The following is a 13,146-nucleotide window of genomic DNA, read 5'->3' as shown; positions in this document are numbered from 1 at the left end:
CTGTGTGGGTTTATGGAATCATGGCTTTAACAAGCATTAAAAATGAAAACACTTCAACCACATGAGCAAACTATTGCACTGATGTATATTTAGAAAATGTTCCTTCACTTGTTTTATTCTTTACATTTATGTTTATCAGTACCTTCTTTCTTCCTTTTCTTTTTCGAATTCCATCTCTATAATACGAAAAACATGAAAGGTTCTATTGACATATTTATCATGTGAAGCTCGTTCATAGCTCCATAATCACTTCACCACAGGAATTAAATCAGCATCTTTGCAGAAAATTGGCCCCTGCATCACAAAATGTAACCTCATTTTTAGGGAAGTGTTCACTCAGAGTATGAAACATACTTAAGGAAGACTTTAGTGTTTACTTCAGTCTGATGGTTCTCACATCTTAGAGATTTCTTTTTTTTTTAATTATTAATAAGGTTGTCACTGACCACTGAGCTGTAAATCTTTTATTGTATTAAAAAAACATGCCATATTACTGTAAAACAGCGGTAAAACAAAATCAGTTTTTAAGTGAAACTGAGTAACAAATTCAATGCTAGATATTTAGAGTCATAGTAAGAAATTAAGCTTTATACAATGAAACTATGGTGTCCAGGCTATTGCATTGAATTAGGGAATGTAATCTATTTCTGACAAAAGATTTACTAGAAAAAATAAACCAAGCAAGGCCTGAGGTTACTTTGGTTTACAACGTAGAGGGTTTAGTCCCAGCTCTCTGCTGCTATTGAACTGATCACATGTGAGAGGACATCACATGCAACAAAAAAGAAAGAAAAGAAAACAAAGACTTTTTGCAAATGTTTACTATGTACAATTTCGGAGAAACAAATTTTAAAGTTAGAGTTCTTCATGGAAGTTGTTATTAAGACTGTATACCTTTTTCATCCTTTATATTTTCTCTTGAATACCACTAATGCTAAACAGTCAGTTGCAGCTTCTCTGGGCACTGTGACTTTCTCCCACAATCCAAAGACACACTTTGGCTAAATTGGATGAGTCTGTGAATATTCGTATGTCTGAGTGTCTCTAATTTCCTCTGATGTGTTTCTGAAATCTTCAAGCTATCCTGCTGTTTGTTCAGTCACAACAGGGAGAATTGTTTTTTGCTCGTCATGGTTCAACAAGGACAAAGGAGATGGATGGATGGATGGATAGTTTTATCTTTCTCTGGTTGTTGTTGTTTCAATTGGAAATGTCTTTAGTTTAATTTTTCATTCAGTAAATCTATGCTTATTATCTATACTTAAAGTCCCTGATGCTGTAAAAACGAGTGAAAAAACAAAATCACAGCTATTGAAACAAACTGGCATAGTAGTACTGAAGATCACAGGTGGAAGTACCTCAGAACTGTGATCACTGGAGTAAATGTGTTACTTCACAATAGTAGACAGGCAAAGGTAGACTTTGGTCCAAATTGTTTTTTGACAGAGTAATTTAAAGTGAGAAAAAACTGTCTTCATAGCATAAAGATAAAATAATAATACAGTTAAAAAAAAGTCAACGTAGGTTTGCACATTCTATTAAATCTTTTGGTAAAAACAGTTTGAGAATTGGGAAGTAGCCAGGTTTCCTTAAAGTTTTTAAAGATCTGCATGCAGACTATAATATGTTTTGCAAACAACATACTGGTATTTGAAGCTATGAGTTTGACAGAAAGACTACCTCTCTGCATTTCTGTTAATCTGAGCACCTATTTTAAAAAAAACTTTACTTCTTCAGAAGCATTTCATTTGTAAACATTTGAAGCTATAAGAAGTGCAGCTACAATACAATAGAACTGTGTTTAAGATGTTTTAATTCTTTCAGGTTAGTCTGAGTCTCAGTAATGGACAGTGGACATAAGTGAATGTTTGGGAACATATCTGCAAGCATGAATATGCAATGACGCTCACGGCTCAAGTACAACAGGTTGAACGTCCTTTAAGGTGACTCCCCCATGTCGAAGTGCAACAGTAGTACCACCCTCTCCACAAAATGCTCCAGCACGGACTGGCAAAAGCAGCTTTTGCCAGGGACGGGGTGAGAGACTGAGGACATCAAAGGGACGGCATCATGACAACTCCTTCAGATCAGGTAACTCTTCACTGAGACACACAAAGTGGCTCCCCTAAATGTACACGACTCTGTCTATTTTGATGGGGTCAGTGGCCTGGAGGCCAAATAATAATCTGCAGGACTCAGAAGTGATGAACCACTTTTAAACTTGCATGATGCAAAAATGGAAAAAGAAAAAAAAATAAGGGTTTTCTCTTTTCATTACAAATTAAACTCCACCTTTAATTTTCAATTAGACACCGGTTTTAAGCACATTTACTGTATTTCTTTACTATTAGGAAGAGAATTTCAGAGAAAATGTATAAATACAATCTGACAGTTTCAGGCTGAAAATATTCAACATTTTGCTTTTATCATTTCTTTTAAATATGCAAATTCATTAAAGAATTATATTGATCTCTTTCAACTTTTTGTCAATATGTGGCATTATGATAATCATGATTTCATGTTTTAAGCTTCTTGTATTTCTATGATGGTTCTGATGATATCACGTTCCATAACAGCCGCCAGCTGTTGAAGATATAATCATCAACAGTAAATAAATATGTACACATATATAAACACATCCAAGTGAACGCTGACTTTAAGAGAGTTGATTAGTTGTTACTTGTCTATGCAGAATGTGGAGTTTGTGCGAACAGGCTACGGAAAGAACGCCGTGAAGGTGCTGGTCATCCGCAGGGAGGGGAGTCATCACTACATCATAGAGCTGAAGGCTGATGTGGAGCTCACACTGAAGACACGAAAGGACTATCTGACTGGAGATAACTCAGACATCATCCCCACGGACACCATCAAGAACACGGTTCACGCTCTGGCCAAGCTCAAGGGGGTGAGTCTCCGATGGCTCTGCCAGGAACAAGACAATGCACTGCAGCTTGTAATCCCTGTGAGGAGCACAGCTGCACGATTATCTGTCACTTTCCTAATCAGCACTTCATACACAACCCCTCATTTTAATATCAGTTAAAGAGACGGGCACTTCTGTTAGTGACCGGGGTTAAATGAACTGAGAGGACTGAGCTGTTTTCAAGACATGTTTCTTTCACAGTGGATTGTTTTTGGATTATAAAGAAAAATCCTATAAAATACAGCAAAATACCAATTTTGGGACTTAATAAGCCTCTAGTAGGAAACTGAATTTGTATGCTTCTCTCTGGAGTAACAAACAATTCAGTTTGTTCAACATGAAACTGGGTGGACCAGTAGCGCATTTCAAACTGTCAGTATTATGTATGTCTGTTTGTCACTGAGGGTAAGATGGCACATCCATTGATGAACGCAAATTCCCGATAGGTGTCAATGTGAGCCAAACAAAGGAGAGTAAGCATGTCCACAAGAGGTGCAGTGGTTTGAGTTGCTGTTTTACAATTATTAAAAGAAGCAGGTTTCAGCCTCATATGAGTGCTGCCTTCTTTGACGTGATCCTTCAGTTTGCTTAAAACCGAGATTATCTGATGTAAACCTTCTCTCTTTTATCAACACCTACAGGTGAAGAACATTGAACAGTTTTCCTTGGACATTTGTAATCATTTCCTAACCTCTTTCAACCATGTGCTGAAAGCCAAAGTTTACATGGAGGAAGCTCCATGGAAAAGACTGGAGAAGGTAAAATTCTTTCATGGCTCCCGGACCAACAGTCATGGTGGGACTGAATTGCTCATTGATGTTGTTTGTTACCAATGAAGAAAATATGTGTAATTTTTTCCCCCCCCTCAGAATGGAGTCGAGCATGCTCATGCATTCATCTTCAGTCCAGAGGCTTGTCGCTTCTGTGACGTTGAACAAAATCTCAATGGTAATCATGCACGCATGTACATATACACACACGCAGAGCTTTAAACTGTGAAAGGTATAAACACGTTTGATTCAATCTGTTTTCTTTTAAAAGATCTGATCTGTTGTGGCAATTGAAAGGATTTCCCTTGCTCAGCATATGGTGGAACAAGATCTAAATACTGACACTTTGATCTCCTTAACCCCGCCCAAAACAAAAACATCTTAAACAATATACTCTAGATTAATAAGGTTCATTCCATCCTGTTGCAAAAACTGTGATTTTTATACACACTTTAAGATATTTTTTCCATGGTCACTAACTCTGTGTTCGACACAGGCACCCCTGTAGTTCACAGTGGACTGAAGAACATGAAGGTGCTGAAAACCACCCAGTCTGGTTTTGAAGGCTTCCTCCGAGACCGTTTCACTACTTTGCAAGAAACCAAGGACAGATGTTTCTGCACCTCTGTCTACTGTCGGTGGCTGTACAATAACAGTCAGGATGTCAACTTCGACGCTGCGTGGTAATTATCAGTAACAGACTAGTTTGAGAGAAGTCTGCATTCACAACGAAGAGACATTATGCTGAAGCTGATGGATAATCTTAACACAGGAAGACTGTGAAGGAGACGATCATTGAGAAGTTTGCTGGCCCTTTTGATCGTGGCGAGTTTTCACCCTCTGTGCAGAAGACCCTCTATGAAACTCAGGTTTTGGCCCTGGACAGACTTCCTGAGGTGAGATCTTGTAAACATGAAATCAGCATTCTGCTTGTGACACATATCAATGAAAATTAAAAAACAGACAAGACTCAGTTACTTTTTTCCTTCTATTTTTCTAAACAGTCAATAGCAGGGACACTTAAGATATGACAATTTAACTCTCCCAGGACAAGAAATGATTCTACTTCTGTAGAAATGCAAAAAGAAGATTGTAACAAGTGTTTACAACTTTAATATTGTATATCATCAGTTTTAATCTGGTGGTTATTTTGTTTTAGTCTAGAACACAGGTGTCAAACTGCATTCATCAAGGGCCGGCATTCTGCATGCTTCAGATTTCAAGAAACGGAGAGATGTCAAGTTTTTCATTCATAATTAAAAATGGTTTTTTTGGGGTTTTTTTTTTAATACAAGCAATTTTTGTAGGTAGATAAAATATATTAACAAAAAATCCTAAAGACTTCAGGCCTTTTGCACTGTTTTTGTTATTAAAACACATCACTACATTGCCTATCACCCACTTCAAAGTCTTATACTAAATACAGCACAAAACACAGAGAGAAGTCAAACTGTTACAAGTGTTTTGTCTTTTAGATGGAAGAAATAGAGATTGTGATGCCCAATCAGCATTACTTCACCATCGACATGACAAAAATGGGTCTCAGCAACAAAGATGAAGTAAGATCTGCTTTTGAAACTAACTTCAGAAGTTGTTTAAGGAGGAAGTGATATGGTTTCTAACATGTGTTACTTTGCCTCTCAAAAGGTACTTCTTCCTCTTGATAACCCGTCGGGGAACATTACAGGGACAGTACGCCGGAAACAGCGAGCCCGACTGTGAAACCACCACTGCTGTACTCAGACATCAGTCCAAATGTCCTTTTTAAGAGGAAATCCAGTATCATGTATACTTCAATAAAGATATACCACTCAGGACTTGTCAAAAATATATTTTGCTGTTGACCACGAGAGGTGAATATGGAACTAAATAAAAAACAAAATGAAACCACTTAGAATTAATTAACGAACATTGATCTTTGGTGAGAAAAGAGCACCATTTATTGCAAATCTTGGGGTGAAATATTCAAAATCCAGTGTAAGGTTGCACATATATATTAGTCATACACACTTCAGTACAGATGTCAATGTGTGTCAATGTTAAAAGCACCACAGGTAGGTGTGTTTGGGGGGACAGCAAAAATAATAATAATAATAACAAAAAAGCTTTATTCTTACATGCTAAGACTTTTGGACTCAAGATGTCCAGGTTGAATATTAAAATATGTTAGGTCAAAATTAAACGCTGGACAGTTATACTCTGTGTGTATCAAGTGTTCAGGTACAACAGACCATACACAGTTTTTAACTTTATATCATCTTATATACAGATACTGTTCAGAACCATCATGTCGGCAAGTCCATACCACAATCAATGTGCATGGATGTAAGCGAGCAGTGCTTGCAAAATCAATCAACTGCGCACGCGCATTGATATGGGAACATTCACAGCCTTCGCACGTTGAATATCTCTGCTTGCATGAGCAACGTTGTGACTTTTGAGGATAAAATCCTGCTTCAATGATGAGCAGAATGTGAAGGAACACACACTGAATGTTTCACCTGCTGGTATGAGAAATTTTTTCATTTTGGCAGTAAGTGGGCGGAGCCAGTCGTCACAACAACAGACACGTGATTGGTTAAAGTCCAGGGAGGCGCCAAAACTGCTTTTTACAAGTATGACTACTAACCTGGCCGCACGGTGGCATAGTGATGTCTCACAGCAAGAGGGTCCCGGGTTAAAAAACCAGCCGAGGTGGTGTGGAGATTCAAACCAAAGGTTCTTTCCCGAAGACCAGAGTGGTATTTTGTTATTTACCTGACGGTTTCGGCAGCTGTCAGCTGTCTTCTTCAGAGTGTCACGTGATGTTGTTGTGACGTATCTTGTCAGCTGATTTATACAGGTTTTGGCGCTATTGTCCCACTAGTGGAAGCGGGAGAACAGCGCCATCTGCAGTCCGACTTCTTGAGTACAGCATCCCAGGTGTGTGAAAGCAGAAAGGCCCCCTCATCCCGGTTAACTGTCTCGGGGGAACGTTTCCGAATTTCAATAGCCTGGAGATTGGGTGCTCTCCCCGCGTGTGTGTTTGGTTCCTCCCACACCGCCACCTGGCGACCCTAAAATGCCCCTTGGTGTGAATGTGACATGTGTCTCTATACGTGTTTACCCCACTGTTCAGGGTGTTCCCCAGCCTCGCCCACAGGTAATTGGGATTGGCTACTACACCTCACAACCCTGAAAAGGATTAGCGGCTCCAGAAGGAGTACTAACCTTCAGTTACTGAGTACTTAAACGTGATTTGCTGACGGTTGACATGATACAATACTTGCCGGGTTGTATTTCAGGTCTTTTGGATTATAGAAAGATTTTCAATCTCTGCAGTTGATTGACTTGCACACAGAGCTCCCTCGTGTGTGGATCTCATTTGTGCTCAGATTTTAGCAGGGATTTGCCGTGACACATTACACTATGTAACACACATTTTGTTCCTGGGTGGAAAGTACGTTTTCCTCACTTCTCAGATCTGGACAGATCAAAGACATGGTCATTATGCTGTTCAAACTTTGCTTCTTTGTCTTTGGTGAGGAAATAATTGATTTTTAAGTAAAGATCTGCATTTCAGCAGCTTTCAGTTTATGTTAGTACGGCTGCAGCCATACAGTATCTACCCCTCCTGGGACGCACAGCACCCCGAGCTTGAACCAATTGCTCGCAAACACGAAGCACTGGATTGACTCATGACGACAGGAGGGATTGTTATAAATACGTCATGCATGTCCTATTCCACATGAAATACTGTGGAAAATGGGAAAACAAAAGGCTTCATGGCTCTGGTTTTAAAAGCAAAGTTTAAAGGGGGAAACTGGTGTTTTCCTACAAGGAACCAGGAAAAATCACTTTCAATCCAGGAACAGAGACAAGTAAAAATTTTATTACGTAGTGTTATAGGTAAATTCATTTTGCGCGCGCACACACACGCACACACACACACACACACACACACACACACACACACACACACACACACACACACACACACACACACACACACACACACACACACACACACACACACACACGCGCGCGCACCAGCACTGCTCAGCTCGACTCGGCTTGGCTCAGATCAACTCAAACCCGGCCACTTCCCATTACAACAGAGCACGACCTCTGCGTGGGTGGAGTTGTCAGATCGAGGCAACTCGAAACTCAAGTGACAGGTTGCAGGTCGCTCCATCTAGCTCTCACTAAATCTGCCCGTCAGCCAACAGAAGAGATGTCTGGACCTCACTGTTGCTCTACAGGGCTGATTTCTGTGCAACCATCTGTGATTGTGATCGATCTTTTTAGGATCGCATTTTTCCAAAAAATGGTGGGGTTTGATACTAATGGGCGAACCGCTCTCCTGACTCATCTAGCGACATCGTGGCCTGGCCAATCAGCGGCCGGCCGTCTGCAGACGGCACGTTTTCGACTCGACTCAGCTCGATTGGAACCACAGCCGAGCAGGTACTAAAAAAGTATCTGGTATCAGGTAATAATACATAATGCAAAATCTGAGGCGAGCAAATAGGTACTAGTGGACAAGGACCAATACACAAAGATAAATCATACCTGCAGAGTATTCTCCCCCAACTGTTGTCTTTTAAATAAAACACACAAAAAAAAGAAAAGAAAAAAAAAAGAACAACACATCTCAAGCAGCAACAATGAGAACGTCTGAAACAGTAAACAGTGGACACTGTGTGCAATCCATTTTGGAGTCCATGCTCATAAAAACATACAGCACTCAAATCCTGTTAAGGTGCCACTGTGGGCCGAGGAGTCTTTGTGAAACGCCAGCTAACCTGGCAGGGGTTCTCCTGACACATGATTGTCACTGAGGCGGATGCTGGGCTGACCTGCGGTGCTACGAGGCATTGCTCTTGAGGTGTTGGGTTTGCAGTGGCTTCACATGATACTCATAGATCTTTAGTGCAGGCCCGAGCTTTATGGACAGCCCTGTCAGGACATCATTACGCGTCATCAGGAGCAGCGACTTTCCATCAATTTCCTGTCAGGTGGAGAGAGAAACGTTTAATTGGAGGTCTAGTCTGCTGCCGTTTGATGAAAGGAATTCTGACAATGATTATTAACCTGATCCTGGAAAGCAGTGGCCTGCTCCTCGAAACCTGTAGCTTTGAAGTAGTTGACAACGTCCACAACCCCCCAGTTGGAAGGGTCTGGCAACTGACCATTTTCCACTGGGCTGCAGGACAGAAAATAGTGTCTATTTTGTAATGTGAACATACACTCATCTGTATTAACGATGTGACAAATTAATTTAAATAGCAATAAAACAATCCGGTGAAAGGCATACCTTTTGGTTTCAACAGAGCCATTAGCCTTGTCTTCCATGCCAGCTGAAAAAAATAAATCAATAAAGCAAAATTAGACATAACACTGTTTACAGCTCTGCTGATTTGAAGGTATAATTCCATCCAGCTGGTGTCAGAAAATTCACAATTTAGGAAATTCAATCACAAATATAGTCATCATCAGCTGAGGCACTGGAGAGCAAGCAAATGCAGATGTTGTCAGTACAGGGTGAATATTCATCCACTGACTTTCCATGAAACAGCAGAAACCTTTTAGGCCTTATTCAAAGCACACATTCTGGAGTTCAGGGGTTAATTTCCATGGTTAAATCCTTGTTACTTCAAAAGCAGACAGCCTGTGCACATTGTTCAGCATTTGGTATAAAGGGGTGCTTCAAGTTTTCTAAATGAAAAAGCTTAGAGCTTGACATAGTTAGGTCATCTTGGTCCACTGTCTTCGTTGAAAGCTACAGCAATAAATTGTCCGGAAATTGTGCTGCTCTCTTATATGTTTTTTGATATATTCTTGTCTCCATTAATACGATTTAACCCCCAAAAAGATGCAACCACAACCTATGAGTTTGGTTCTACTTGAGGCTTCTGGCTGATGAGATTTTTCTTTTTCTCTGTTGCCTACAGTTGCTCATGTGGGATTTGTGGTAGCCATGCAAGTACAAAAGTCCTGCACAGTGGAACTGCAAATTAATTTTAGTTTAATTTGGGTATAATGGACAATACTTGAAATAGTAGAATAATGTCAAACATGTTACATAACCACCTCTCACTTCTTCAATGACCTCTAGTGTACATTTCCAGGAGCTTCCTCAGTGTCACAATACATCTTAATTCTAGTCTGTTGTTTCCTATTTCTGGGCTGCGAGATGACTGTGTTTCACGAAAAAAAAAAATAAATAAAAGCCATGTCAAAGGCTGATTCATCCAATATTAATAAAACAGCTTGAGATCAATACTATTGAAAAAGGCTGAGTGTTAAATTTAATATGACAGCTCAGCTATTTGAAAGAAAAAAAATGCCACCAATGCCCGATGCATACTTACACCACTTTGGAAAGACACTCAGTTCCTGCTGCAGGTACTGAATAAATTCAGGGCAAGTGCATCTACAATAAATGATGAACAGCGAGCACAAACATAGCTCCTGGTTAAATAAAAACAAAACACACACACACACACACACAAAACAAAAACAAAAACAAAAAAAACAAACCACTACACTACTTACTAAATAACTGATTTTAGTTGCTGCAACTAAATTTCTTTGATCTAATTCAGTGGTTGTCACACTTTTCAGTCTGTGCCATCTGGAAAATATTCGAGCTCTCCCAGTACCACCATGGCTGACTGGAACATACAGGAGTGGGACTTCATCCTATCAGCCATGAACTCTCTAATACACTTTACAAAAATAGGGATTTCATGTTTTTTTCCTTCAAAGTTTTATACCATTTTGACAATTTCACATATTTTCAGAAACATTTTATTTTTAAAAAATGTATTTATGACTTGCCTCCACATACCACTAGAGGGAGCTACTGTACCACTGGCGGTAACTCCCACATTTTGACAATTATGGCTTTAATTGAAACCAGCAAGCTCATGTGTCCATAGGAAAGGCGAAATATATTTATTATTTAAGTAGCATTGTAACTGAACTACCCAAACAAATGCCCCAGAGTGAGGATGAGCAAGCTTAATCAGCAATAAAGGTTTCATCTTCATCAACAGGGGGGCAGATCGTCAATAAGCACTTCCACCACAAGGATAAATACAGCACAGCACAGTCTTCTTTTGTAAATTGTCATTTAATTTGTAACTTGATAGGACAAAGACATTATATTTAACTTAAAAATAGGTTGAAATGTAGTCAATATGTTTTCTTGCACTGGCATTTTTAATGTGCTGGTTTTTTGGGAAATAACCCAAAATTAAAACAGTGGTTAGCTCAAGCAATTTGGGTAAAATATCAAATTACTCACAGCTAAAGTTTTTTTTAAAGCCATTCTAACCTATTTAGGAGGGAAAAAAACAAAGATCTGTTTACTTTACAAGATTAGATGTATTGATTGTAGTGTGCTTATTGGTGACTTTATTTTCCCAATAAGGAATGTTGACAAATGGTAAGAGAAATAGCAAGACAACTTTTGCAATAGTTCATTAGCATTTCTCTACTCTCTTCAAGTGGATTACATTCACACATTATAGTTGCACACAAATTCATACTAAATTAAAAACAATCTCAATTAACAATCACATCTCTCAATTACAAGACAGCGTAAATGGCATTTTAAACGTATTTAAAATGAACTAAATATATTCTAAAATTTCAAAAAATATAAATAAGTGCGACCACTTAAAGTTGTGTTACAATCCATTGCCCAATTTGCTGTGCCAGAGGCATCAGCTTGTGTCCATGGAGCATGCCACACAGGTTCATTGGATCCAGGAAAAACAGTACCATCAATATGACCAAACTACTCAACTATGCCGTTAAGTACTTACTGTTCCCATAAAAAAGTGAACTCTACCTGGGCACTGCTGGCACAGAGGTGAGAGAAGCAAACAGATTCACAGGTTTGCAGTGCCAACAGAGTACCACAGGGCCACTCTTGGGCTCTGCACTATAGTGTTGTTAATTTTAACTATATATGAAATGAAGAGAAAATTTTTCCAAAGCGGATCTATACAGTATGATTTCTACTCCTTTCATTAAACCGGGGACCTTTAAGAGCCACTGGTTACTTAAGAAAAATTTACATATTTATTTTTTGCGTGAGAAAGCAGTACACTTAAGTACAAAACTAGAATGTGTTAAAAGCACAATGTCACTCAATAATAACGTGTTTGAGAAAGTGAAAATACCCCATTCTGGATCAATATTTACCTGTTAAAGCCAGTCCTACCATATCAAAAATGCAAAACTGAAATGTTACATTGTTATTATTACTATTATTTTAATCGAATTGAGACAAAGACATTATTATAAAATGAAAAACCTGCACTTGAAATGCAGCAATTTGTATAACTCATAAAATTGACAATAAGGATGGATTACTTCTTTGCTGGTTGAATTGCACTGATGATATATCGTATTCGATTGTTTCGGTGTTCTTGTTTTGTGGAACAGTGCACAGGAGGCGGCTGTCGATGAATTACAGCAGCAACAGAAAAAGTACACAGACTCTATGCTGTAGTGTGACTGCTGGTGGGTGAACGCTTTTTCTTCCAGGCCTGTCTGATTTATTTATTTTTTTATTATTATTATTTTTAGCATTGAATTGGGTGAAATGAGATTCTTACAATCTGTTACGTTGCAGTAATTTTTCATTAGATGTCCACTCCTGGAGAACTCAGTGTGTCGGCAGCTCAAAAACCATCATTGTTCATCATCTTTCTCAGCCTGGCACTCACTGGATGTCTCCGCTGGAATAACAGTAGCACAGTACAACAATTGAAACGGCATTTTTAACCAAACACAGTCGTGCCAAAACATGACCAAAGTGTTCACACAAGCGAGCGGAGCGGTGTTCCTGACGACCTAAAATCACGTTGTTATAATAAAAATAAGATAACATTACTACGGCAGGACACCCACACATTAGCTCGTATCGGTAAGCAGAAACACGGAGACAGCTTGACTTGGCGAACAACCGATAATTAATTCTCAGCTTCTCCGTATTTTTGTATGAACGTCAAGCTAACAGGGATGGTTAGCTCAGCTTGCTAATATAAAATTTAACATTTACCTTATTTCACAAGATTCCCGCTTGACAACAACTGCTCGTCCAAGTAGCTGCCCCGTTTCAAATGACAAAAAAGTCCAGCGTCCGCGGATATATTTTACTTCTTAAATATTGTCGATTCCGCTTGATAAAATCAAAATTTAATCAACTAAAGCCAACTAGCTGCCGCTCATTGCTTTCGCTTCTTTCGCCCACATGACACGAGAGAATCCTGGGAAATGTAGTGTCGCCCAGGCTTGCAGCGCTCTGAGACACACCACTTGCTGACCCAGAAAATCCCAGTGTATCCAGACCAAGGACAACCACAGGTTTTAATAAAAAGAGTTTATTATAGTGACATATCCTTTGTTACATAAAATCTGCTACAGCAAAGTATATTTCCCTTGCAAACACAATTA

The 13,146-nt window shown here is 39.2% G+C and overlaps 2 protein-coding genes across 3 annotated transcripts; one reads left to right on the top strand and one right to left on the bottom strand.

The window, feature by feature from the left end:
• Positions 1-2,020: 2,020 nt before the first annotated feature.
• uox (urate oxidase) lies at positions 2,021-6,871 on the top strand. Its single transcript, XM_030083680.1, has 9 exons — positions 2,021-2,091; positions 2,693-2,905; positions 3,565-3,681; positions 3,793-3,871; positions 4,190-4,376; positions 4,466-4,589; positions 5,169-5,252; positions 5,341-5,385; positions 6,812-6,871. The coding sequence occupies exons 1-9, from the start codon at positions 2,071-2,073 to the stop codon at positions 6,869-6,871; spliced, it is 930 nt and encodes a 309-aa protein (XP_029939540.1). The 5' UTR covers positions 2,021-2,070.
• Positions 5,609-12,935, bottom strand: samd13 (sterile alpha motif domain containing 13). 2 transcript variants are annotated; one of them, XM_030084015.1, is made up of 5 exons: positions 12,752-12,935; positions 12,306-12,428; positions 8,990-9,032; positions 8,767-8,878; positions 5,609-8,683 (listed from the first exon to the last, which is right to left on the bottom strand). In XM_030084015.1, the coding sequence occupies exons 2-5, from the start codon at positions 12,331-12,333 to the stop codon at positions 8,540-8,542; spliced, it is 327 nt and encodes a 108-aa protein (XP_029939875.1). In that variant the 5' UTR covers positions 12,334-12,428; positions 12,752-12,935; the 3' UTR covers positions 5,609-8,539. The 2 variants fall into 2 exon arrangements, with proteins under 2 accessions (XP_029939875.1, XP_029939876.1); XM_030084016.1 differs by lacking the exon at positions 12,306-12,428.
• Positions 12,936-13,146: the final 211 nt, after the last annotated feature.

This window comes from Salarias fasciatus, chromosome 23 (genome assembly GCF_902148845.1).
Source record: "Salarias fasciatus chromosome 23, fSalaFa1.1, whole genome shotgun sequence".
In the NCBI taxonomy this organism is placed as follows: domain Eukaryota; kingdom Metazoa; phylum Chordata; class Actinopteri; order Blenniiformes; family Blenniidae; genus Salarias; species Salarias fasciatus.
The sequence above is the reverse complement of the archived record's forward strand: the minus strand, read 5'-3'. Positions and strand labels throughout refer to the sequence as shown.